Below are 26,782 nucleotides of genomic sequence, written 5' to 3' on the forward strand. Positions count from 1 at the left end.
AAAGCATTGTGTGCTCGTATACGGATGTACAGATAGTACTAGCCAGAGAGAGTGCCGAAGTGCATGTGACAGAAAGTGTGTGGATGTGTGTGTGTGTGTGTGTATGTTTGTATGATACATACGAGTATGTGGATATTATGGCAATTTCCATTGGAGACCCTTTCAAAATTAAAATGCTTCTTATGCACGAGAGATTTCTGATGTGAGAACGGAATGAAGGTAAACGGCCTGGAATTTGCCAAACCTACGACTATCAACAACAATCGGGGAGCGGGTACGGATGCGGCTACGGGTGTATACGACTGTATACACATTCATGAGCTTGTGACAATGACTTTTACATGGAACGACAATGGGCTGGGATGCGGAAACGCCCCCAGCAACACAGAGTGTTAGCCCACGCCTTACCTACGGATTAGTAATGTTGCGTCAATTGTAAGCAAAATGGAGTATTTTCCGCATTTTGAAAATGGTTATACTCGTAATTTCATTATCCGTTTAAAGGACTTTAAAATGTGTGGAAAATTTGAAACTTCATTTGCAAATATATGGAAAATTCAAATATTTAATCTGCATGAAATTATAAATACATATCACATATATACAAGTATAAATATATATGTATATATATGCATGTATATACATACATATATAAATAATAATTATAACAACTACAAGGTAAAACTAACTGACATAGACCCTTTAGAAAGGGCTGTAAAAGTAATCCTCATCGTTCCTGACCTCACTCAACTATCCCATATTCTAAATTGACATTTTGACTTAGCTAAGTATAGAATAAGGATACCGGGATTTATTCCATCGCTGATATTGGATCCACATCTTACCAAGAAATACTTAATAATAATTATTGATTTAATTAAGAGATCTAAGAGAATTTATAGCTTCTTTAGCTTACGATTAATTTATACAACATCATTTATATGCTGAATGCCACCTACGCTAAATTAAAATAAAACCATTACAAGGAATAGGTATTTCAGAGTTTTGAGTTTTTTCGAACACAAATTGAAAATTGTAATAAATTGTATTTGTATTGCATTGTGTATTTGGAAATAAATCTCGCTGAAACCTGTAGCTTAAAAAGGTGCCATTGACCACTCAGAAAAGATTTTCCTCAAGCCACAAAACATTTCTAACATGGAACCATCCCCTGAGCATACATTCATGAATTTATAGGCGCACTGATCTGTACGTGTTCTACTACTTGTAATACCTCTAGACCACACATTATACATGGTTAACATACTATATTTCAAATAAAAAGAATAAACAACAAGTTGAATGACAGCACACAGACCTCTTTCGTGGGCTGTCCCAACGCTGTCGAGGCATTTGCAGCGTTTAACAGCAAAGAGAAACATAACACAACGATCCATAACAGCGGAATTAATCCCATTGCAGGCCCAAAAAACAACACGAGCACGGAGCCTTTGGTCTTTGAGTGAAGTTGAGGGCAGGCAAGAAAAATTGCAAGACGTCTCATTTCATTCGCAAGCATGCGGGCCATAAATCTCTGTAAACTAACATTCAGTAAGTATTCGTTCGAGTATGTGTGAAACGCTCAGCCCCGCGTCCAAGTCGAGACTTGGGTGACCGGCTGGCTTGCTGAATCGAGCCAGTCGCTACGAATACGAAATCACATTCGCAAAAATAATTAATATTTATTACCCTAGAATGAAGTATTATCAAATTGCATAATTGCTGTGTTTCTCATTCGACACGACAGGAACGACGCCAGCCAAACAGCCAGCCCACTGGATAACCACCAGCCGACCGACCAACCGACCGACCGACCGACCGACCGAGCGATCGACCGACCGACGGTTTGACCACCCGCACGGCGCTCGGCGCCCGCCTTGGGGCCACAAAATCGTGGGACCTATAAAGTGTGTACGATATATTACAAGACTTGGCTACTTCGCTACTTGAGCGCAAATTGCTACTCTTGTGCACTGTTGCCCAAGTCATTGGAGCCGTAGTCGTTTATGCTGGTGTTGGTACGTATATTGTGCTGACCGGCCCGACAAACTTTTTGATATATGAATTAAGTTTCGCACTGTATGAGTGTGAATGTGCATGTCTTTCTGTGTGTGTGTGTGTGTGTGTGTGTGTGTGTGTGCAACGGCTGTGCGCCGCTGAGACATTGTGGATTTACGTTGTAATTACAGGATTTTGGATTTCGTCTTGGCCGGCTTTCAAGCCGCCGTGACGTGGCCCGGCCACGCAATGGCCATTGAAGTTTGGGGCCTAGGGCTAGGTTGGTTGTTGGATGTGCTTTTCCGTACTCTTGCTTGTGTCCAGTGCGCTTGCCGCTGGGTCGCTTGAAGGTTATTTATTATGACATGTTATTTAGGTTTCATTTCAAAAACTTGATTGGACACTTTAGACTCCTTGCGTCTGTGTAGCCATGCCGTGCCTTTTTCTTGCCGAAGACATTGCGTGCGCTTGCGTTGTTCCAAAAGGTTAGGGCACTGTGCACTGGGTGTGAATTTCCAAGCCGGTTTAAGTAAGAGCACGCGAACGGCAGAGCGGTGAAAAGTTAAATGCACCGCACACCCGGAAGGGCTGCGTGAAAATATTGTGTAATCCCTTGTTATCGGCAAATCCGTATTATTAGCTAATACATACATACATACGTGTCATTTGACCCCTGAACGCAACGCAGGGAAAGGCTTGTAAATGCATGAATTACAGGCTGAATTCATGTCGGGTCTATCCCCACAACCAGCGCAATCTAGATGTAAATTATTATACGTATATAGAAATAGATCCAGCAGATCCGGCAGATCTGAACCTTTTGGTCACTTTTTTGTTTACTGTCAAATGTATAAAGTGCTCAATGCAGATTTCATATTGGAAATAAACATAGCTTAACCATAAACCAAGTCCTTTTGAATGTTCTGCAATACTTAACTGCTGACGTGATATTTTTCCATAACTGTTGGTCATAAGAAGCTAACCAGTTTATGCTTTGGCTTGTTCTACGGCTGAGAGAACGTCGATTCAACGCAATGATGTGCATGATTTACACTCGACTCAAGCACTAGCGCTCTTCACACAAAACAATAAACCCAAATTCATTTAAATAATTAAACTATGATTCCAACATATCTGGCAAGGGCGTCAAAGGTGAAAACAAAGGGGACGAAGACGTCGAGCTCGAGCTCGAACTCGAGCCCGAACTCGACCTCGCCAGCATGCGAGTTAATAGCCCTCAAAATATAACAGCTTCAATGAGAGAACAGACAACGAAGACAAGAAATAAGAAGAAGGAAATTAATTTGTTCCACTTCAGCCACCAGTCTAACAATGATAAGAGGTTTTTACTTGACGTCGACCGTTGGCTGTGAGGCCCTTGTTGTTGACCACTTTTTGCCGTAGGCAAAGGTCTGGCTTAAATGTCTAAGCCATGACACATAACTTATGGCTCAAATGGTAAAAAAAAAATTTGATTAAGCAACATCATGAAACCAAAATTTGAAATATAAAAAGGTTGTTGTGTAGGCGTTGGGCATGAGGGGAAAGGCAAACATGTGAAAAAATTACCGCTAATTTATCTAATAGTCTGCGGTCAGTCAGCCGTGCAGACTGGCAACTAAAGCCGACAGCGGAATGACAAGGCATAAAATGCAAAACCAACGACAGCGAAACATCAACGAACGAAACCCGTAGTCAGCCGAGTTTGGGGTTGTCCTGTAAAATTGCTTTCCTTTCATTCTGGCTATTTATCGCCGACAAATGTGCAACGATAACTCACATGCAGTTTTGGGGGGTGACCCACGGCCATCCTATCTATTTTCCATCTTTCGCTCTCTTTTCCACAGTCACAATGGATTCGTATATCAAGAATATCAGGCAAGATGCAGCACCGACCTAAACGCCACCCTAATCAATGTCAACAACTTCACGCATCGCTGTTCCAATTAGAGCGACAAGCACACGATAAGGATATGCACAGACACCTGTGCTCTCCCAACTACGTCCACTTTTGTGTCTATAACTCAGCAAAAGTCCCATACTGCATACACTTTATACATAGCCTGACCTTCTATGAATAAGTTAAGCTATGAACTCTCCAATCCTCGTCACTCTTACTTGAATGAGCGTCCTCTACCCTTATATGACTTATCACTAACTTATCATTGGAAGCAATGATTTCTTATGCCAAATAAATTGTAGAACTTATTATTATAAGTTCCTCTTACTTCAGATGGAAGAATCGGTAGTATTTGAAATGAAGAAATCATATTAAATCTTAGTACATATATACAAGTACAAGTATATAGCTTTATGAGTCCATTTTCCCTTGTTTTTCCAGTGCATCACACTGTATGTAGATCAATTTCATCTCCAACGATTTTATAAAATTTATGGTAAAAAAAATGAGACTTTGTGGGCGGCTAATGCATAATACAAAGAAACAAATTTTTATTATGGCCACGAAGTAATTTTATATATGTATACATATATCTTTCTGTACTTAAACATGTGTATGTGGCCTCGTTCTAATGTGCTATCAGAGTCACTAATGCTGACTGCCCTATTCTTACGGATTGATGAACACTTTTAGATTTCACATCACCAGCCCGTACGACTTGTGAATTACACTCGCATGAATATATGTTGAGGAAATCCCTAGCTTTTAGGCACAAATGGAATTGAAAAATAAAAAACGAACTCTGTGTGCTACTCGGGCAATAACCTTTTCGCACCCAATAGCCCATATACAAAAGTACACAAGTCTATATGTGATTTCATTAACCTAATGCAGTTTTAAGACGCTCATAAGCCAAATATTGTTTTAATACCGGGACCAAATAAATAAATTACTTGATGTACGCTACTAAAAAAACAAAGAGAGAACAACCGCCTCGCCCAATGATGAAATCGCATATCATAAAGATTCGAGAAATTGCTACTTCCAAAAATTAAAAGCAAAAGCCAAAACAAAATTGTTGAAAGCGAGCGGACAAAACACCAACAACAATGCCAACAACAGCAACTGTGTGGCCTAATAGACAAAAAATAAATACGATAAAATGAAAATAGGATTTTAGTATACGGAATCATGAATAGATTTCGGCGAGGGTCATATACGAGTAGATATGTAAGTATGTCTGTCTATGTATGTATATGTATGAAGATGGCAGTCGTTTGGTTTGTGTGTCAGTAATGCGTCGTTAAACTGTAAAAGACCGTAAAAAACGAGTCATAAAAAATGAGTAGTCGTCCAGAGCCAGAGCCGGCACAAGCAGCCAAAATAGAAACGCCAACAAGCCATTGCTTGGTCGCCACAAATGGTTCGAGCGCCTGTCCAAATTGTTGGGTGAGAAAGGGGGAGAGCCCCATCGAGTAAATCATTTTACAATGGGACTAGGCCGCTTCCTAGCTGCCTACAGCTTTATGGCCTTCATGAAGGACAATCAAGTAATAGCCGACGATTTTTACGATGACACAAAACTACATAATAAAGGACATATCAAAGCTCCACAGCTCAGGACGGCTGCAATGTGGCGAAAACGGAAGCAACAAGCGCGGTTTTATTTCAGACGCCTCTGACATAACAAATCGGTACGTTTTGGCCGCCAAAGTGTTCGATGCATGTCGACTATCACTCTGGCCGGTTCCGTCTTTTGTAACAATTTCAAAATTTCGGAGATATTTTAATTGGCCGAAGACACGCAAGCACCACCAGACGAATCGATGCGACTTTTGCCGGCACGAAACTAATGTCACCAAAGGTAGTGTCATCACGAAATCAGACCCGTTACACCCTAGAAGCCTCTATTTAATTCAACGATAGTATGCTTTGATTAAGAAAAGAAAGGTGTTTACCATTTTTAAAACACTACAATTATAATATTTAGATGTATGTACAAAACCAACCAATATTAGCTTTCAAAGCAGGAAGCGGTCAAATACATACAAATGTATTTGTACGTACGAGTATGTATTAAGCTTATGCTTTCGTATTAATACTACAATCCCTTTCCGATCAAGCATTTCGTAGTGGGATTAAATTTCTTTCCCTATTAAAACCAACTCGTATTCCTTAGTACATACATATCTAATTGACGTTCATATTTAAAATATACATACAAACATACATATGTAACAAAAAACAAACCACGCTATATAAAACGATTTCCGCACATGATCCGTTGATAAAAGCAATGCGAAGAGACATTCCCAGGGCTACATTTGTACAAAACACAACAGTGTGGGCTCGGCTCGGTGGCTACTGATGAAGAAAACAGTGGAAAAGTAACCACGTAGTAATTAAAATGTAGAACTGACGTCTAATGCAATAATTTAGTCCAACAGGCGAAAAGCTAACTCATCCAGCTTTCGTTGAGAAAATCAATTGGCTTAGTGTTTCTGGAGCCAATTGTTAATATGTATGTACATATGTACATACATATATGTAAATACATTAAAATTGTTGTATAATATAATTTGTTAATTGCACGTTTGGTTAACACGGGTTGTTTTTGAAGAAATTTCTGACAGCTGCTTACAAACAAATGTACCATTACTATTTTGCATGAACTAGTCATTAATATAAAAGCTAATATAATTTAATATCCATAATGTACATAAATATAAATATCATAAATGGGGTTACCCTCACTTCAATATATTTAGTGTACATGCTTTAACCTCAAACTATTTTCTATAAATTGCCAAGTGTGGAGTAGCTTTTCCGATTACTGTTATAAGTAATCGGTAATCGATTTACCACGTGCCACCTGCTCAGCTGCTCAGCTGCCCTTCCTTTCGCGCGAGACTTGTGTTTTGCAAAACAGCGTTTCTGCAGCGTAAGTATTCACCTAATTTGGATTCCTTTGTTGTCCGTCCAATAGTAATTCTCCTTGGGCTATTCAACCACCGAACAGCATACTCACACAATTGGACCTATTCCTGCGAATTTGTTACAGAGTTTAAGCGCGCACAAAAAAGCACATGTATGCATGTACATTCATAGGTACATAAATACATACATACATATGTGCACGTGTCTTCCTTTTTTCGTGCGATTGGGAAAATTTGGATTATCGACATACATACCTATATAACTTCTGCCCAGCATAATGTCGCTACAAGCCACACGCTCTTCATCCATCAGCATGACGTTTACGCAGTAGGTCCTCCTGTTATATACATACATACACACTTGTACATATGTATGTACATCTATTTGAAATGACTGCTTTTTAAATTGATCCCAATACAGAAACAACGTCTGCAGCGTAACTCGCACCAACAGCAAAACGTTTTTTTTGGGCGAACAAAATCTGAACTGGACCAATGAACCGCTACCACATACCCCAAATCCGGTCACAGAGGGTACAATCCTGCAGGCGCCTGTAGTTGTAAATACGATTAATACAAACGATCGCCTTCTGATTATGAATGAAAATAATGAAGCATGTGTGCTTACGCCGACGTGCAACACCACCTTCAATGCTTTGGACACTGCCGCCGGCATCCACACTCTTCACGGCAACAACTTGCCTAGTTTCTTGATCGCCGGGGGAGGCAGCAGGAACGATTATACAAGCGATTATATGCAAGATATTAAGAGCAAAACCACGCTAATTGGACCCAACATGGGGGCTGCGATTGGCAACGATATGGGCGCTTATAACAACGAGTTTTTCATGTCTTCTAACAACAACAATACGAACTGTCAACGTCAATATATTGGTAATACCGCCAACAATAGTGTCTGTGGACAACCTTTCACTCTTCAACGGTAAGTCTCTGCCTTTAAAGCTGTGAATGCCAAACTGATCGTTATTCTGTGGCTCAGTTCTATTGCCAGCTATATTTGTATTTTCTTACCTGTCTTTTCATGAAAAAAGTTCCGTTGCTGGCCAAGCTACAGCCGAAGAAAATCCACACCAGACAGTCATAAACGATGTTTCCAATGGTTCGACAGTTGTTGGCGATGATTTGTAAGTTAGCATTTAAATTGAAATGGCAGGCTGGGTGTACATTTTTATTTTATTACATGTAGTGCCATGGAAGCAATGGAATTATTGCAAGGCTTTAATGTAAGTAAATAATGTTACCATAATAGCTTAATGAAGTTATTGTATTTATTCCTAGAAGTCCGGCAACTTTTTGCATTTCAACGAGGTAAGCATAACGTCCTAAAAGCTAAATACCTAACACCTAACAATATTGTTTATGTTTTTAAGCAATCTGTACTGAGACATGACATAAAAGGCCAGAAAATGCTATTGCCCACTCTTGAGAATCACAACAATGGCGGCTACGATTTTAAGTACGTGTTAGAGGAGCCGAAAAAGTCTCAGTGGACATATTCAATGCTCTTAAACAAACTCTACATTTCCATGAACAAGGTGTGAGGTCAAACTGTTACATAATTTAGGAATCAGTTTAATAAACTAGTATTACATCATTTATGCAGACTTTCAACATCGATATGGAATTTAAGCTGCAGCTGCCGCTAGAGCAACTAAATCTACGAGCATTCCTGTGCTTTAAGACAGAAGTTAGCAGCGTGGTGCTTCGTTGTGCCAACCATCTAAGCGCTGATACTGGTGAGCCAACAAGTGAATGTCCCCTTTAGAAGCTCGTAAATGATTCAAATACTTATGATTTGTAGCACATCCGAAGCTGAGGGAGAGCTTGCTGCGTTGCAACAATCCAGCCACTCAATACTGCGGCACAAGTCAGGGTAGGGGTATCGGAGACCGCTATTCTGTGCTAGTGCCCCTCTCCCTGGATATGTACGCTATGAACCAATCAGATGGTGTGCGACAGACTCTCGCATTTGAGTTCACTTGTCAGAATTCGTGCTTGGGTCGAAAGGAGACCTCTTTGGTCTTCTGTCTAGAGAACATTAGGTGTGTTGTTGATTTGATTTGTAGACTCAATACTTTACAACGTCAGTTCCTTCATAGTGGCAAAATTCTTGGTCAGCAAGTTCTAGACGTTAAGATCTGCGCTTGCCCTCGACGCGATCGCAACCAGGATGAACGAAACCTCACAGGTTTTACGCAGAGGATATTGTCATTGGGAAAAAGAGTAGAAGCACCTTCGCAAAACGATAAAACAGCAGTTGACTGCAGCACCCCAAAAAGGCACTGTCTATCTGTAAATAACAAGCAGGAAAAACGGAAGCCGCTAAACAAAAATCATATGCCAGCTAAATGGCAGGTATCATGCTCACCGACTGGCACTTACCGCCTGACCTTCGAATGTCCCAACAAAACAGTGGCTCTGCAACAAATCAACAGTCTGATTGATCAGGCAGCAGGTTCCATAGTACGCAGCGGAGACAATGTGCACCATCACAAGCATTTGAATAATTTACTGGTCATGAAAGGTAAACTAAAATCTCTGATAACTGTGCGCGTAGGAACTTAACAAATCTATTCTTCCGTTCGATTTCAGCGTTTACCGAAAGACTAAACACCTGCTAATCAATATTTGATAAATCACTTCTAAACTTCTGCAAATATGTTTTTTTTATTTTTTCTTCAGTTTAGTTTAGTTTTTAATTATCAAAGTTCAATTGCTTGAACTTTAACGGCGTGTTCAAAGCTAGATTGGAGATGGTGTCGTCCGCTCTGTTGCACTTTAGCTTTAAATTTCCATTATTTACCACGCAGAAAACGCTGAAGCTGAAAAGCTGGGACTCGGCACCAGAAACAGCAGTAGGTAATAAAACTTGCATGTTGAGAACACATTTGGGACTTCAGGATACTTCGTAGCAGGAGGCAACAACGGACTGAATAAAAGCGCGTTGACACGCTGTCTCGAAACCCTTTTTATCCGGGATTTCCACTAAATTTACTTTTGGTTAATTTATTTCGTTGTGTAATATGCGCTATAGCTGCCATACCGGCGAACTCACAAACAGCACACTGATATTATTTGACACTGTTATTTGCTGGAAAAAAGGGGGGGAAAATACTTTTTACTTTATTTAGCGAAAAGACAACAAAAGCCAGTTCGGTTCAATGAAACGCATTTCCACTATGCTAGTTTGTCACGACACCGACACTAGCAATTGAGGTTTTATAGTCGCTACTCATGCTCAAGTACGTCATGGTGTACTAGAGAAATGAGTACATATGCTTGGAAAAACAAATGCGATACATTGGTGCCAATAATTTGAATGTGTTACGAATTTTTGAAGGCTAGACCAAAATACATATGTATAAGCTCTATGGAGACCATAGAATTTTATTATAATACAAATACATAATGAAATGCATTCAGACATGCTACCCAGTTACAGCTTTAGAATTGGATTATTAACTTTTCATTTTTAATTTAAAACATTCTACGAAAGAACACCTGTTTATGAACATCTAATTTTAAAGAGGTCTGCGGTAATATACAAGTAGTTCGCGATCTGAAATGTGCTCGGAGCTCTTTTATTTCCATTGAAAATGTATGATCGAGCTTTGTTGCTCAATTAACTTGAACTCTGTACAAAACTTTCGCTGTAAAATCCAATAAAAAATACAAACATAATAAACTGCTGAGGGTGTACTTTGTTGTTGGAGGGTCGTTGGAGGAAGTAGCGCCAAATATATATTAGCAATAATTCGAAACATCAATTTTTTTATTGCCGCTCGCAATCATTTAATCATCTCGAGCCATCAGTTGTCGTTAGGAATGTCGTCGCAGCTCCCAGGCCGTGGTAATTTTTATTTTTTTTTATTTGTACTTTATATTGTTCGAGCCTCTCTCACCCATTTGACACATGTGTCACTTCCATGGAGGCCTCGTCGCCCTGCGCGACTGCGGCTGAACCTTCGCTTGACAGCTGTCAGTGTCAGTTTACATAATTTATAGATTTCAACGCATAAAAAAGTCGTAAAATGTACAATGTTGCTTTCAACAAAAACACATCGAGCGAGTGGAACAGCTAGAAAGCAGCGTTAGCTGATGCTCTATTCCTTAGATGCCCTATTTTTATGAGCGAAGACATCAATTTTTGCACAGTTTGCATGGCTGTGGCAACTACTCGGGGTATTCTGGAACAGCATTGTGCGTATTTCTCTATTTTTGTCGTCGGTTGCCGGTCGAGGAAAAGGCAACAAAAATAACAAAAAAAATTGTTTGTGCGAGTATTGCCAATGCCATTTGAAATGCTTTTGATTTATTTGTATTTATGTGATTCCTTTCTCATATTCAGCTTCGGAGATAAATCCTCGCACTCAACAAAATACATAAACGATTTATAGTTGCACAAACGGCACAAAAGGAGCCAAAGCCGGAGCCAAACAATGACTTAAAACGCAGCAGAGGCAGAAACAACAACAGCAGCATCGCCAGCAGGAACAACAATAACTGTGGCATGGGCAAAAGAAACAAGTTAGTGTCACTAAATCCCAGCGCATCATAAATCTTAAATGGGAAATCTTTGCACTGGAGGGCGAGCACTGGAGCGGTTCAATATATTTCTTGTCATTGTAGGTTCAATTGTTTGCCGTTTCTGAACAGAGACGCACTGCTTAGGCATTTTTAGGTACATACATAGTATGTATGTAAGTCGCTTACGTCATCAGCTACATACTTTTAATAGTAAACAAAAGTTAATGTTATGTTTCAGCTTAAAATAATATGACAAGCAAAAGGGAGAGGATGGGGAAAAGCTTCCAGTTTAATTTGCGTCTAAAAGATATCGGAGAATAAAACATTTATTTCAAAACAAAACACTGAAACTAAATCTAAAGGTATGGTCCCACAGACAAATAATTTGCACTCGAATTTATCGAAGTTCCCAAATGCGTTGAATATAATGTTACTGCAATTGAAACTATTAAGAGTTCTGTCCTAAAATAATGTTTAATGCTTTAAATGTATTTTAGCACTTTCGGTATTACATTGATTAGAATTTTTACCGGATATAAAAATTTTACTTGGTAAACAGATAGATAGCTACAATCAAGCCATATAATCCCAACACTTCAGCAAAAATAAGAATCAGTATTAATCCAACGAAGAGTTTGGGCTGTCGGGCCGTAGCTCTGATCCCAGCATCGCCCACGACACCAATTGCAAATCCGGCAGCCATGCCCGAAAGACCGACAGCTAGGCCAGCACCAAGATTTAGAAAGGCCTTGTAGCTGTTGTAGAGCTTAGCCAAAGAGCCGGTCAGTAGAACCGATACAACCAGACCATATATGGCAATAATTCCAGCCATAACAACGGGTATAATGGATTTCATAATCAATTCTGGATGTTTCACAGCCATGGCAGATATTCCCACGCTTGACTTCGCCGTCCCGTAGGCAGCTCCCAATGTCGAGAAGACGATGGCACTAACAGCTCCAACAACAGCATAAAAGCACGCATATTGCGGTTGATCCATGCTGGCTTCAGGGTCCACATTGCCTCGAACTAAATTCTCTTCCATATTGAATTATTTTCTAGATCCTCTCACATTCGTTCAATCGAAATATATGAACTAAATTAGGAAGCTCGAGTCATTGTCAGTAATTTATGATTGCTAAATCAGTGCCTACTAATTCTAAATGTATTTTCATCTCATAAGGAGTCTGGACCTTAATGATAATCCAATCCATGTATAAGGATACATATGTATATACTCGGATGCCCACTGACTTTTTGCTTTATTCATTCATAAACATAAAGCCCAAAAACAGTGGAAAATTTGAATCCAAAGTTCCTCACTTGTAGAAATCTCAACATCGGATAAATATGCCCTACTCGACGAACTATCCGGGTTGTCGAAACCTTTTGTACAATAACAGTCGGCCACTTTCACTTTATTTCTACCCTTTATTTAAACAACAAATAATAACTTAATAGATTGAAGGAACCATTCTAAGTATCAAGATAATTTGGCCGATTACTAATTAGAATCAGGCAGTTTATTGAAATGGCATTTTGCGTTACAGGACATTAAAGACTCTTTACTTGGTGTAAAGGTATATAGCCACAATTAGGCCATAGAGTCCCAGAACCTCAGCAAAAATCAAGATCAATATCATGCCAACAAAAAGGCGTGGCTGTTGAGCCGTGCCACGTACGCCTGCGTCTCCAACAATGCCGATGGCAAAGCCGGCAGCCAAGCCGGCAAATCCCACCGAAAGTCCTGCGGCCAAGTGGGTATACCCACGACGAATGGTGTAGCTGGACGACAAGGATCCAGCGATTAGCACCGAAACGACCAGACCGTAAATGGCAATAATTCCAGCCATTACTACGGGTATAATGGACTTCATAATAAGCTCGGGACGCATCACTGCCATTGCAGCGATGCCAGTTCCCGATTTGGCTGTGCCGTACGCTGCGCCCATAGCCGAGAAGATAATGGCGCTGGAAGCGCCCATACCTCCAAAGAAGAAAGCGTATGGAGGCTTCTCATCATCATCGACTGCGTCTCCCATTTTGTTTGTTGGTCTAGAAAACAAGTGGACAACAGTCATTGAATCCCAAAAGGGAAGTAATCAGAAAATTGCGTACCACTTTTTACTATATTTGCAAATATTTTATTATTTTCCAGTTTCGATCTACAGACCATTCCAAAACCAGACTAATTTTAGATATGAGCAAGCATTGACTAAACGTGGAGAGTTTAAAGTCTCGCCTACTATGACTATAAAAATAAGCGGCAAACACAAAACAATTTGTTCTCACCGGTCGATCGGATGTGTTGTTTATTTCATATTTCCATTGAAAATTGTGTGCGTTGTGGAAAAAGCGGAACTGAATGAATCTATTGCTATTACGTACTACGAAATTCACCACATCGCATTTCACACAAACAGTTCTTTCGCAGTTCTGTCCTGCATTTAGGAGCCTCTTCAATTTATGCAGAGACTCCCTCGAGGAATGTTTTCACAACGACAAATCTGTGACACCTTATGCCAACTTTACAATCACGTCATATGAACGAAAGCCACACCATGCCACACGGAAGACCAGAAGCGAACGCAAGTAATAAAATTCTTAGCCCCGGTCCCAAAGATCCCAAAGCGCCGTGCTCGCAAAATATTCAAAATGCAAAACAATTCCTGCCGCACAAATAAAAACGTCATGTAGCTGCGACATCAAGCCATGGCATTCAGACTGAATCAGGGCGGGCGAGGGGCGAGGGGCGACGGGCGTAATCGTGTCACCACATAGCTGTCGCCAACACTGGGCCACATGAGCCCCCAGCCCAAGGCCCAGCCCCATACCAATACTCATCCCACGGAGCGGCAGAGAATTTACATTTTCCTCTGTAACTTGGGGAAACAAAATGTCGGAAGTTAGCGTTGCGCATTTCTAGCTCACACGGAGAGTTCGCCTTTACAGGGTTCATATTTTTCAATTTGTTTAATTGAAAGAAGTGCGAGAAAAAAGGAAAAGAGACCGCAGCTTCGATTTTCAATATTCGGAATAGGTTTTGCGGTTTATCCTCCATTCTCCTTTAACAAAATATTGTACGAGACCCACCGCATGGAAGGGATATGCCATAAATTTGAAATTTTTTGCCATCGCAGCATCGGGTGTTGGGAGAGTGGCAATGACATTGCCAAGGGTAGGGGCAATGTTTGGGATGGGGAGCACCACAAAATTTAATGGCGCATAAAGATAAACTTTGCTGCGGGTGAAGAACAAAATCTTTCAAAGCTACTACCTACATAGACACACACACTCTAATATATACGAGTGTGTAAAGTATAGTATACTTGTAGTATGCGAGTTCGTATTTTATGAATTCATTTTTTTTTTTTTTTTTTTTTTGCTAATTCCCGCATTAAGCCAATATATTCTCTGCCATTACATTACTATAGTTGCCAATGTTGAATGAATTGTTTGTACCTTTTATTTATAAAAGTATTATTAATTTTAATTTATATTTTTTCTGCAATTTTTTTAGGGTATTGCTCCGATTTGATGATCAATCATTTTCATTAGTGCCGACAGTTAAATCTTTTTAATCGGAATTCAACTTTGAGTTGTTTTTAATTTTTTTTAAAAACATTTCTTATAACTATTTTCAAAATAATTTTCTTCGATTTCGCCATTAAAAACATTTGTTTAAAAAAATTTGTCAAATAAATGTTGCATTCAAATGTGAAACTAAAGATGGAAAAATAAAATTACTACAATTTGGCGACAAAAGAATTTAAATTCTTTAATCTTGGCAGAATAAACACACAAGATAAAGAATGAAAAACGTTTTTTGAAATTGTCTTTTTCATAATTACTTAATTCTTGAATTAAAATATGTCTGACACTTTCCAGCATGTATTTGTCGTATATGTATATTAATTCATATACATAACATATTTTCATAGAAAAATATGAGCTGTATGTATAGAGTTGGCTCTCCCAGTAATCACATGATATTTGCTTCTCCAATCCGTTTCGATGCCAGAATTATTGAGTGCCTGAACTTCAAAGAACTTAACCGAATCGGTGGGAATTGAAATCTAACTGTATGTATTCCTGCAACTTAAATAAGAAAACGCTTTTACAATATGCGGATGTCTTAAATAGCTAATTAGGAAAATATGTTCACTGCCGAGGCTTCCAATGATAAGCCAAGTTACGCCATTTTCTTTGGCGGCATGGGTGCTACAACGGCCATTGTGTTCTCCGCATTGGGTGCTGCCTACGGGACAGCTGCTTCGGGCATTGGCATTTCATCAATGGCGATTGGCAAGCCGGAAATGATTATGAAGTCCATGATACCTGTGGTGATGGCGGGCATTATAGCTATCTATGGTTTGGTTGTGGCTGTGCTTATCGCCGGATCCATAGATAAGGACTACACCATTCAGAAGGGGTACGTACAGTTTGGAGCTGGACTAGCCGTTGGACTGGCCGGACTGTGCTCGGGAATAGCGATTGGTATTATAGGGGACTCCGGCGTGCGTGGAGCAGCCGAGCAGCCGCGCCTTTTCGTTGGCATGATCCTGATTCTTATATTTGCGGAAGTGTTGGGCTTATATGGCTTGATCGTAGCTATTTATCTCTACACCAAATTTTAGTTACTCCTTTAACTAAGTTTTTGTTTAATGAATTATTTTAAAATGAAAGCCTTTTATAACGCTCAAGTAATGTGCAAATATATAACTTAGACTGATCGAAATTATTCCAATATATGTTCCTGTGGCGGCTTTAAAAAAGTAGGTCTTTATATGGAAATATCTGTCGAGTCTCGGATTAAAAACAAAAACACTTCATAGCACTAGTATATATTAATGAGAAATTAATAAAAAGTTAACAACTGTTTTTTTTCTTTTATATATAAATGTAAAACTGTTATTATACTTATTTACAATAACTTAAATTAAACTTATAGAAAAATACAAATAGAGCTTAAACTAGGAGTTTAGTCTTATTTAATTATTTATACTTTATATAAATCTATTTACTGTTATATAATTAATTATTATTATTAATCGAATAAGCTGATATTTTAAAAGTAATGAAAGCTCAACAAAAAATATTCATTTAAGCCATAAAAGCATCTAAAACCGAATTGTTATGTATATTGGGCATAAAGTAATACACTTTCCTGCTCTTTCGCAAATTTCGCCAGATGTAAAAAGGTATTAAGATCACATCCCAATAATTATGGCCATTTATTTTTGTTTATTATAGCGCAATGAGTTTTTAGCGTAAATTAATTTGATAATAAGCGGCAGTCATTATGCACGCCAGTCTGTAAGCATCTAAGCCATCAGTCAGAGCAAGCCAGGCGTTGGCGTCGGCGTCGGAGCTCCGAACCTATCCGAAGAGCACTCAATAACAATCAGACTTAATGCAAAACCAAGCACGACGCAGGCAATCCAGGAATGGCACAGCTGGGCGGAGGCACGGTTGAGTGGGTGTTTGATGGGTCTCTGGATTTACCTGAGTTGTTAGGGTTCAGGGGTTGCGGGGTCGGCGTGAGATTCAGGTCTGGGTGTTGTTTTGGTGCAGCCACAACGACGGCGTGTGCCACTTTTAGCAACTCAACACCAATTGGAATTAAGTTGAGTGTGTTTGCATAATAAATACGATAACATAAAATATCGATTCGATTTAACCGCAAATCTCGTATGGCGCAGGCGGCACATTGAGGGGTGGTGGTGATGTTCCCAGAATCAGTACCCAGTACCGCCGGGGGTTGCTCGCTGTGACATAGAAAGTAATAAACGAAATTTGCAATTTACTTTTGGATTCGAGGATTTATGTTTTACCTTCCTGCAGATAATTGTTTTCACTTCCTTTGCCACTCAATGAACTTTTAATGCTGAAATAACAGTAAAATGCGTGTGAGAGATGCCTGGCCATGGGTTTCGGGCCCGGCTGCGTTTGTATTTGCGATGATGGTGTTGGTGATGCTTATGTGGATGGGTGGTGGTGGTGGTGGTGGCGGTGTCGGTCGGACTCGTCTGATGGTTGTAGCAGCGGGTGCGAGGCGCTAAGCACAAACGGAAACAGTTGAATTCGCAAAATGTGCCAACCAGGCGCCCGGGACTGAGACACCCAGCCTCCTCAGCCCCAACTCAGTGCCAATCCAGGCTGACAAAGTGCTCAGCCAAATGGGTTTATTAAGTGCAAACACTTTATTTAAATGCCAGGCAACATAAATAAATATGTATTAGTTCAAATGGGCGGACTTAAGAGCGAGAGCAACAAAATCGACTTTTATTGCAACTTTCGGTCCACAACATACAATTTAGGCACAAGACTAATGATATTTGGTTGAAAGTTAAACAAGCAACCGATAAGCAGACTTGTTTGATGTCCTAAGTAGATCTCAAGATCGGCGGTATTCATATTTTCATTCTTGGCAAATCTTCATACTAATAAAAAATGACTCCGTTCCATGTAGTTCTATTAACAAAACTAGGAAAGGGTGACCATAGATTAGGCCACCATAAACGAGGTAGCGGACGAAATAGCATTATAAATCCAGTAAGAATTTGAAGGCTAGTGTGTGTGAAACATACTAGAAACATAGCAACTAAAACTAATAAAAGGTTCAGTAATTACAAAATTTCAGTAATATTTATCAGGACCCGCAAATAATGATTATTTTTGTTTTTAAACGTTAAAATCATACAGTAATAGTAACATTGAGAAAGTGAATTTAATTTTTATTCATTTTCTCTAAATTTAATGATTAATTTTGAGTTTTACTTTAATTTAATTTTTTTTGCTCAAAAATAATGATTATTAGTTAATTTGTAAAGTAAAACTCAAAAGTTGTGAGCGAATGAATAAAATTAAAAAAAAAAAACAATATTTTGTAATATTTGTAATAACACTTAAAATGATTACGGTCTCTGGTATTTATCTTGACTATAATTGGATTCCTTACAGATCAGTATAGGCTGTCTTGAGAAAACTCCAAAACAAGCTGAAATGGCACGTCAGATAGTGAATGAGAATATGAGTGCTTGGATTATCCCCTAAAAATATGTCACAGTCAATACTAAAGGATATATATAAATGTGTAAGTATATATGATAAGACTCTTAAGTTTAAAGCCGTGACGTATTTATGAATGGGGCAGCAATTACTATAACTACAGTCTTTTGACTATGGATAGAAAATATGGACGCAGAAGCCAATTGGGCAAATACTGGGAATGGTAACAAACGTCTACGGTATTTGGGAATTTTGATTTTGAAAGCATTGCGTCACGATTCGATTCGCGCAGCTCATGCAGTCAAGCAGTCAAACAGTCACTTGGACAGTAATTCATTCATTGCTTAGACCGCTGCCAACCTTCTCTCATTTATTCAACCATTCATTTATTCAAGCAAACATTTATTGACTGCCGTCCCCGATGTGGATGTTTCTCATCATCATCATCAACGTCATATGACTTTTGGGCTTAGTTCATTTTTGTTGTATAGTACTTAATTTCATTTTCGTATTTCTGTGGCTGGGTGTTCAATGACTTGAAAACAATTTATATATTATGTACGAGTATATGCACCATGCGTGTGTGTGTGTGTGTGTGTGTGTGGGCGGGATGGGGATGGGAATGGCGGCAGAGCAGGCAAAGGCAAAGGCGACGACGACGGCGACAGACGACCACATTTACTTCTTGCGGATTTCATTTCTCACCCATCCTACCCCAGTGTGTCGTTCTGCCCCCCAATAAATGCGAAATAAACACTAAATGTGTAGTTGGTTGCACTCCCCATTTTTCTGCTGATTTTGAGCTTTTCCTGTGGGCAACACCTCAGAGAGTCTCCGTCCTCACTTTGACATTTGTCCTTTGACTATGGCATGTTTGTCCTCTGTGTTTCCGCTCCGCATGCCGATGTCCTGTGATTCTTTAATCAGAGACCGCTTTTACCATTTCCCTTCTTTTTTTTGCGCTTCTCTGTTTTTCTTTTACTTTAAGATATTTGTATGTGCCTTTGAGGAAAAACTATTGATATTTAGAATTGTTAGGATAACTTATTGATATGCGGACTTATGTGCCAGGCCAAGACATCAGACAAAACAAAACACTTTGGGGAGTATGAACGTAATGCGTTTAAGTTTCTATACTTTTGAAAAACTTTAAATCTGTAGTGCCAATGGTTACGCATATATATTATTCTGGCTAGTCTAAGCAATTTCCTGCACCAGTATACCTATACTTATACCTATCAGATATTACATTGAATCAGTTTTAAGCAAAGGAGATATGTACGGCTGCGAATTCCAAATATAACAATGTCGAAAGTAAGGTAAGTAAGGCTCTATGATATAGTTTTTCCTGGTTTTTCTGTACAAAGCCTTATTTTTGCCTAAAAGTATGCTTTAAAAAAGTCAGAAACATTATTTGCTTGTCTTCATTCTGTACCTACGTTTATTCATATACTATTTATATAAATACAATAGTTATTCTTTTCACTAACAGATCTTCTTATGTTTTTCTCGAATGAGAAAGACTCTGAGCTTGAAGGAATCGGACTACCAGCCATGCAGGAGGAGGGGCTTTCAATTATTTAATTCACTTATTGTGTATCTGTAGAGGGATCCGATTTTTGTTGACATCGCCTTAGTAAGTACCGCATCTAATATTTGTGTATGTGTGAAGGAATTAATATTACTTCAATACCGGTTGAATTCTCTATTGTGTGGGTTTGCAGTTCCTTCGTAGGTCAATGCACAACTTGGGTGGGACCCAGGAACAAGTGCCGGAAATGGCAAAGCTCAGCAAAAGCAATGCTCTCGCATGAATTGCTGTGTGGGTGTGTGTTTGTGTGTTGCCGTAGCTACCCGCTACTTGACTACAATTCGCATCTATCAAAGACTCCAGGTCCACCCCACCACATACTCGTACACTGTGTCAGTCAATCTTGAGCATTTCTCTGAAAATCAAATTTATTTGCCAACCACACCGAAATTATGACGACGAGTTCGCTGTCGTGGATACGACAGAACACATGTGCGTTTTATTGCATTCGCAGAAATATGCGTTCCAATTGCCGAGGTCCTGCTCCACACCAAGACGCACCCCTACCCCTAACTATTTACGCTGTCATCGCCATCCCCATCGCCCATCCTCCTAGGCAGGCGAGCCATTGTCAGTTGGGCGCTGCCTTTTGTACGTTTGAGTATTTTTATTCATTCTATTCCTTAGCGTTCTTTTTTTTATCTATTTATTTCGGTTGCTGCTCGCCCGCATTTCGCAAGAGCAAGGGCAAAAGAAGAAGAAAAAAATAAAATAAAACAAGATTTTTACTTTATGTTCACAGTATGTTGTAAATCTTGTCGTTGTTGCTGCTGATGAAATGAAACGAAATTAAGAAATTTTTTTCATTTTGGCTTCGCAATTTTTGTAATGAAAGAAACGCCATTGCTTCTCCATTGGTCCTTGTGGCCCGCTCCCCCAACGTTGTCGTTCGACAGAAATGTCTGCTGACATTCATTATGGAATCATTTGGTATTTATTATTTCGTTTATGTGGTTCACATTTGAGATATTGCCTTCATTTTGTGTCTTTGCGTTGTTCCTGGCGACAGTTGCTGCTGGTATCTCGGCCACATTCTTAAAATACAGCTGTATTTCTGACTCTGCCTCTGCCCCTGGCTCTGCGCTTGCATTCGCTCTCGAGTTGCTGAAATGGGATTGAAATAAAGTTGTAGTCGATGTGGAAGAAGCGGTAATAAGTGACAGGATGGATGTAAGACAAAAGCTAAGACAAACACATAAGTATATCAACACAAGAGCCTGAATAAGCTATTAAAGTTAAATATAAATTCGGCCATTCCGGTCAAATTTATAAAACGTGTTGAATGCTGACCGTGAATCGGAAAAATGGAGCCTGAATTCAGAGTCGACCTGCAGATAGGGTAGAGGATGAAATTTGAAGTATAAGTCCTGCTTTTAAAAGCAGCCTTTAAGTAAAAGGAGTCGATGGCGATGGAACCTAGTTACACTCATGTCTTGAACTAAAACAGATGGTAGCCCGGAAAGGTGCTAACATTTCGTAAAAAGTAGAAAGATGAAAAGCAAAGTTTTTCGCCTCTTTATAGAATCTAGAATATGGACTGATTCAGACTGATTTGGGACTTATTTTGCATGAAATCGGTAATAAGGGGATCGAGTAACGGGTTCTTGTTTGTTTTAAACCCTGTCATATGCTTTCATTTCACTGACATGGAGGCGCATACTAAATAAATCCTCCCACACAGTGGTGCTCCTATCTGTAGATCTGTCGACATGTTTATATATAAACACCAGCTCACCATCCCGAAATCGTCGAACTCTGCCACCCCGGCATGCTCTGTATGCCTCGCATGGATGTTGTGAGCGCCTTTCTTTGTGACTGTTGCAGCTTTTGCACTTTACTTCCTTCCCTGGGCTTTGTTTTTAGCATAGCGAGCAGAATAAATGTACAACGACACCGAGCGAACCGAAACTGCCTGAATGGGTAGCTGGGTAGCTGGCTGTTGGGCTTTTGGGATGTGGCTGTGGGATGGGGCTGTCCGGTGTGTCTCAGTGTCGGTTGGCTGCTTGAATGAATGAGTGAATGAGTGACGGCATGAATGCAAACGGCGAACAGCTTCAGCTCTATACTTTCTACTTGCTACTTGCTACTTGTCCTGCCAGGGCTTTCCGCATTGTAGCGTTCCTTTTGTTGTTGGCTTATACAATGACTTAAGCTGAAATGTCAATTGGATGTGCACAGCGCAATAGCAACAGCAACAGCAACGGCAACAGTAATCGCAACGGCAACGGCAACGACAACGGCAACAGTAATAGTATGAGTGACGGCGATGAGGAGTACGAGGAGTACGGGGAGGCCAGGCAATGCCGAGAAATGAAAATGAAGAAAATACACCCCCGGGTAAATGACAAACCTTACAGGAGCAGAGCTGAGCAGCAGAAGGAGTCGGGCAGGCGTCAAAAATGCTTATAGCAGCAGCGCCCATTCAACTCCCCCACTCCAACTAGCCGATACGGCAAAAGCACAGAAAATCCTTTCTCGAGCTAATAGAATTCAAACGCATGAAAGCTTTGAATAGGTTCGTTGTCGAAGGACAACGCATAGATGCTGAGCAATGCCCATTTGGCATGCCTGAAAGAAGGCTCTGACTTAGTGGCTGGGGGCTGGGGTAGGGCCGTAGTTGGGGCTGGGGTTGGGGTCGACGCTTGTGGCGAGTGAAAGCAGAAAGCGAAAGTACGTGACATTACGCTACGCCTGTGTGCCAGTATGTATGTATATATGCATGTGCCCTCAGCGTCCTCGGTAGCCCGCATAGCTTGTCAGCGACTTTGACGCTCAGGTCGCTCACTGGACAGGACCCATGTAGTTTGTTTCATAAGTTTTGCCAAAGCCATTAACGACCACGCACCACGGCTACTTTTTCTTGTTCATTTTGTGTGTGTGTTTGTGTGTGTGTGTGTGTGTGTGTGTGTGTGTGTGTGTGTGTGTGTGTGTGTGTTTGTGTGTGTGTGTGTGTGTGTGTGGGTTCCTATATATTTTCCTTTGCTTTCTTTTTTTGTGTGGCTCTCTTGTTTAACTTCTTTGCTTAAATTGAAAAGAAAAAGTGAAAAGCTAAAAACTATTCAGAGTTTGCATTTTCACTGTTCCCGCCTGATGAGTTCGTCCTGATTTTTTGTATTTATTTATTTATTTGGCAGGGGAACGACTGCTGGGGTCCCAGGGTCGGAACATTTGGTGAATTAACTTTCTTCGCTTCGACTAATGGTTGCATAAATGACAAAGTCAAATTCCGATAAGGGCCACAATTTCCCTTAAATATAACTATTAAGCTGAACATTATTCGATGGATGAAGGGAAGATTAGCCGCCTGTGCTCGTAGGCACCTTTTAAAAAATTTATATCTCCCAAACAACCTGAAACCATACGTAGCTGTCAAAAGATTGCAATTACAAGTATAATATTTGTAATCAAATGCTTTGTTCTGGCCGACAGAAGAACTCAGGATTTAACTATTCAAATTTTAATAAAACCTTTTTAAGTATTTACGATACATTTTTGTGAAAGACTATGCCGACTATATTAATATCATTTATATGCCCCAATGCTACGCATGTCCTGTACTTTAAAACGCTACAGATTTCAATAGCTTTCCGTGCTTTCCAGAACTGAACTGTTTTGTGTCCGTGTGCTAAACAGATTGCCAGCAGGTATGCCAGATATGTAATACCGATACGATCGAAAGTAACCCTCCGATTAATGCGTTATTCATATGTGCCAGAGAATTCCTCGGATCCTCGTTTGTGCACGGACAGGTTTCTGCGCATTGCCAGCAAATGTCTACCCATTTATCGTATGGGTAGACAGTCTTCCTCGATTTGATCATGTGACAGCCAATTTTTGGGGACCATGTGCAGCAAGTTGTATTGATGTTTACTGGATGTACGGAAGTAAAAGACTAAGGGGTTTAGTCCTTTTGATAAGCATCTTCAGCCACCTACCAACTTTAACCTCTTCTGGTACACATTGGGCTAGAAGTTTGTCCGCGACGCCGCCTTTGTCGTTCTTAACAATACCATGATCGTTTTCTACATGACTTTCACAAGCGTATCCATAGGGGGTATTGGGCCCTACTTTGCACCAATCGTTAAGCTCCTGACAGGGCCCGCAGTCGACGGTTTCGTGTGAGTCCACACTTTTTATACACAGCCCCATAATAGCGCTGAATACACAAAGGGACTTGTATAAATTTTGATACATTTTCACAAAGTTCTAAATTCAAAATAAGGAACTAAAGTGTCAAGCGGCAAAAGAAGACTTGTAGATACAAATATCAAGTAAAAAACAGATACCATTTGAAATCGAACTTGTTTCGATACATGGTCGGACTAAAGCTATTTCTTGCTTCACCATCCCCATTTTATTTTAAATACCCCAGAAGAACCTACAAAGAAAAACGAAGAAGAGCAAGCTTGCTGCTCAACCGATTGGGATGAAAAAGATCGGTAATTGTTTATAGATTATGAGTGCAAAATATAGCTTATGTAGCTTTTGAAATGTTGATAGTATTGACGAAATTCTGTAGCGGGGCTGAGGAGAGAAAATCAAAAAAATGAATGTCCCTTTTTTAATTAATTTATTTGTTTGTTTATTAGTTCCTAGTACGACCAGAAAACTTTTTATAAATTAATGTACTAGTCAGAAAACTGGTGTTGCCTGAATATAAGAAGAGTCTGCAATTTGCTGAGTGTGGGCTCAACCGTCTCCTAAATCCAAGTGTTCATCCGGACAGACGAAAGTGGTTATATCCATTCGGATCGTCATGCTGATTAAAAATATATATACGCCATTATAAACTTTATTCTTCTGGTACAGGCATGTAAATGTATATATATATATAAGATATATAATATATAATCGCATCTCCAAGTACACATATTTCTGTTTGCTTCGATGGAGTATTTTCAACGTAAATCTCTCTTCCATGGAACTTTGTTGAACAAGTTTTTATTCTGCTAGGATAGACGTCTGTGATATTAATCGATGTACTACACATTTATCATCACATTTCACGTACGCATGTGCATTACATTTTTCCACAAATCTAAATATCCCTCCATCTATGTACGAGTGTGTATGCAGTACATGAGTTTAGTTACTTGTCGAGTTGCCTGCTGACCCAATCATTTATTATGTTCCCGTCATAGTTTGTAGCTGCGATGTTAATGCGATGGTTGTTTACTCGAGCTCCATTAAATCGGAACGATGAGACTCCCGCACCGACTTGATTGCGGGATTGTGGGAACCTGACAAACTAAGTACCTATTGACAACTCAGTCCGAAATGGACTCCGTTCCGTGCCCTTCCATGAGTCATTGTTATGGATGGACACAGCTCTATTAGCTGGGCGTTGAAGTCATCACTGTTGTCAAAGCTTTGTGCATATTGTCCTGCATTTTATAGTTAGTATCGATTGAATTTTTGAACACTCTTTATTAGTTATACAAATTGCTGTAATTTATCTTACCGATTAAGTGCGGCGATAAGAAGGGGACTTGCCATGGACACTGTAAGTGCTACGAATAACAATGAAATATTCCCCATAATTGAAGCACAATCCTGCGACATTTATAATAGATGGGAAATGCAAAAACAAACCAATTATCTCTGGCTAATAGACCTTCCCCCATCGGGTCAGTGATTGTCCACTCTTTAGCTTTTAATTATCTTTTATTATTTAACTATATTTGTTAGTTTTAGTTTTACGATTATCGTACTTCGTCTTTGTTTCTCATTGCTGTTTCTTCATCTGCATTTCTTTTTTGTTAGGTCTGATAGCGTCTCGGCTTTTCATTCTTTAATTGTATTTAGTTAAAGTTCAAAACAATGGATTAAATAAGAAGAAAATTATGGCAAACAAGTATTTCTAGAACGAGTTCTACGCCTATTACTACTACACCCTGAGTCTTCATCTTCCTAATCATTTCTGCAAAAATAAATGAATTTATTATTTTCATCCCGCTGGTCGAAAATATGTTATCCTCGCACGCGATGCTATCTATTTGGTAGGACATTCTCTAATAACAGCGACCATATTATTTGAAGTTCCTCTTTTGAAATGCTGTATATTGGAGTCAAAACTTTATCTAGTTATATAGTTGGTTAATGATTATGAACCAAAGAGCCTCGCTGAACAAAACTGGAGGTCCGAAGCTAACGAAATGATGATGATTCTTTGGATGACTTTGATATCAGCATGTATCGCAGCATATGTATGTTGTTAGATTGAAAACGACTTAAGGAGCGTTCCCTTATGTCTGAGCTCCGCTTGGGCGGGATTACTTATTCTGTAGATTGCTGAAGCATCCCCAGATGGGAAACATCTTTTAGGATTCACGCATTGTTTGGCTTGGCAAAACCAAAACGAGGCCCGACTTATTTGAATATTTTGTATTTTCTTTTTTCGTGTATTAAAATAAATTTGTAATTCAAAAAAGCGCGCAATAAATTTCGACACCAGCGACAAACACACCCACACAAGCACACAAACATACAAACAAACAGGCATACATTCACAGAAAAGTTGCGAACGAGGGAAATATAAATAGGTTGACTAACCTAAGTATGTAAATGGGGGAGGCGCAGGGCGTGGGGGTGGGGGTGGGCGCGAAACCACGATGTGTGCTTGTCGTCACCCTGGCATGGCTAGGGGTAGAGGTAGGGGTAGGGGCATGGGCATGGGCATGGCAAAGTACTTGAAGAATTACACACAATGCATGCATTATTCATGCTTGCTTCAGAATTTGCGTTACAAAGTAAAAAATTTTGTAAGGACACTTCTGCCTGCCAGCCAGCATGCAAAGC

At 39.7% G+C, this 26,782-nt stretch overlaps 5 protein-coding genes across 7 annotated transcripts in view; 2 read left to right on the plus strand and 3 right to left on the minus strand.

The window, feature by feature from the left end:
* Positions 1 to 9,584, plus strand: part of LOC115623083 (cellular tumor antigen p53-like) — a 194,143-nt gene extending 184,559 nt beyond the window's left edge. The window contains exons 1-10 of one of the 3 annotated variants that reach the window (XM_030517285.1): positions 7,084 to 7,162; positions 7,256 to 7,777; positions 7,887 to 7,979; positions 8,042 to 8,078; positions 8,134 to 8,163; positions 8,226 to 8,390; positions 8,459 to 8,591; positions 8,657 to 8,897; positions 8,955 to 9,379; positions 9,448 to 9,584. In XM_030517285.1, the coding sequence (XP_030373145.1) occupies positions 7,113 to 7,162; positions 7,256 to 7,777; positions 7,887 to 7,979; positions 8,042 to 8,078; positions 8,134 to 8,163; positions 8,226 to 8,390; positions 8,459 to 8,591; positions 8,657 to 8,897; positions 8,955 to 9,379; positions 9,448 to 9,476 (1,725 nt within the window). In that variant the 5' untranslated portion in view covers positions 7,084 to 7,112 and the 3' untranslated portion in view covers positions 9,477 to 9,584. Of the gene's footprint in view, positions 1 to 7,083; positions 7,163 to 7,255; positions 7,778 to 7,886; positions 7,980 to 8,041; positions 8,079 to 8,133; positions 8,164 to 8,225; positions 8,391 to 8,458; positions 8,592 to 8,656; positions 8,898 to 8,954; positions 9,380 to 9,447 lie in introns of those variants that run through there. The other 2 variants (XM_030517286.1, XM_030517287.1) reach the window with 2 other exon arrangements.
* Positions 9,585 to 11,837: 2,253 nt separating this feature from the next.
* LOC115623093 (V-type proton ATPase 16 kDa proteolipid subunit-like) lies at positions 11,838 to 12,477 on the minus strand. Its single transcript, XM_030517300.1, has one exon. The coding sequence runs from the start codon at positions 12,425 to 12,427 to the stop codon at positions 11,927 to 11,929; it is 501 nt and encodes a 166-aa protein (XP_030373160.1). The 5' UTR covers positions 12,428 to 12,477; the 3' UTR covers positions 11,838 to 11,926.
* A 386-nt stretch (positions 12,478 to 12,863) lies between these two features.
* LOC115623096 (V-type proton ATPase 16 kDa proteolipid subunit-like) lies at positions 12,864 to 13,543 on the minus strand. Its single transcript, XM_030517303.1, has 2 exons — positions 13,501 to 13,543; positions 12,864 to 13,437 (listed from the first exon to the last, which is right to left on the minus strand). Exon 2 carries the CDS (start codon positions 13,422 to 13,424, stop codon positions 12,948 to 12,950), a length of 477 nt encoding a protein of 158 aa, XP_030373163.1. The 5' UTR covers positions 13,425 to 13,437; positions 13,501 to 13,543; the 3' UTR covers positions 12,864 to 12,947.
* Positions 13,544 to 15,376: 1,833 nt separating this feature from the next.
* On the plus strand, positions 15,377 to 16,019 carry LOC115622241 (V-type proton ATPase 16 kDa proteolipid subunit-like). The gene is made up of 2 exons (XM_030516137.1): positions 15,377 to 15,464; positions 15,526 to 16,019. The coding sequence occupies exon 2, from the start codon at positions 15,540 to 15,542 to the stop codon at positions 16,017 to 16,019; it is 480 nt and encodes a 159-aa protein (XP_030371997.1). The 5' UTR covers positions 15,377 to 15,464; positions 15,526 to 15,539.
* A 7,406-nt stretch (positions 16,020 to 23,425) lies between these two features.
* On the minus strand, positions 23,426 to 24,178 carry LOC115623130. Its single transcript, XM_030517339.1, has 2 exons — positions 23,920 to 24,178; positions 23,426 to 23,854 (listed from the first exon to the last, which is right to left on the minus strand). Exons 1-2 carry the CDS (start codon positions 24,176 to 24,178, stop codon positions 23,610 to 23,612), a joined length of 504 nt encoding a protein of 167 aa, XP_030373199.1. The 3' UTR covers positions 23,426 to 23,609.
* Positions 24,179 to 26,782: the final 2,604 nt, after the last annotated feature.

Source organism: Scaptodrosophila lebanonensis, unplaced genomic scaffold, assembly GCF_003285725.1.
Source record: "Scaptodrosophila lebanonensis strain 11010-0011.00,11010-0021.00 unplaced genomic scaffold, SlebRS2 tig00000043-arrow-pilon, whole genome shotgun sequence".
Classification (NCBI taxonomy): Eukaryota; Metazoa; Arthropoda; class Insecta; order Diptera; family Drosophilidae; genus Scaptodrosophila; species Scaptodrosophila lebanonensis.

Bases quoted from the DNA above. Each gene is read 5' to 3' on its own strand.
- LOC115623093 (XM_030517300.1), bottom strand. From the start codon at position 12,427: ATGGAAGAGAATTTAGTTCGAGGCAATGTGGACCCTGAAGCCAGCATG.
- LOC115623096 (XM_030517303.1), bottom strand. From the start codon at position 13,424: ATGGGAGACGCAGTCGATGATGATGAGAAGCCTCCATACGCTTTCTTC.
- LOC115622241 (XM_030516137.1), top strand. From the start codon at position 15,540: ATGTTCACTGCCGAGGCTTCCAATGATAAGCCAAGTTACGCCATTTTC.
- LOC115623130 (XM_030517339.1), bottom strand. From the start codon at position 24,178: ATGTATCAAAATTTATACAAGTCCCTTTGTGTATTCAGCGCTATTATG. The intron at 23,855-23,919 runs GTAGGTGGCTGA...CCGTACATCCAG, and splicing joins ACCAGAAGAGGTTAAAGTTG to TAAACATCAATACAACTTGC.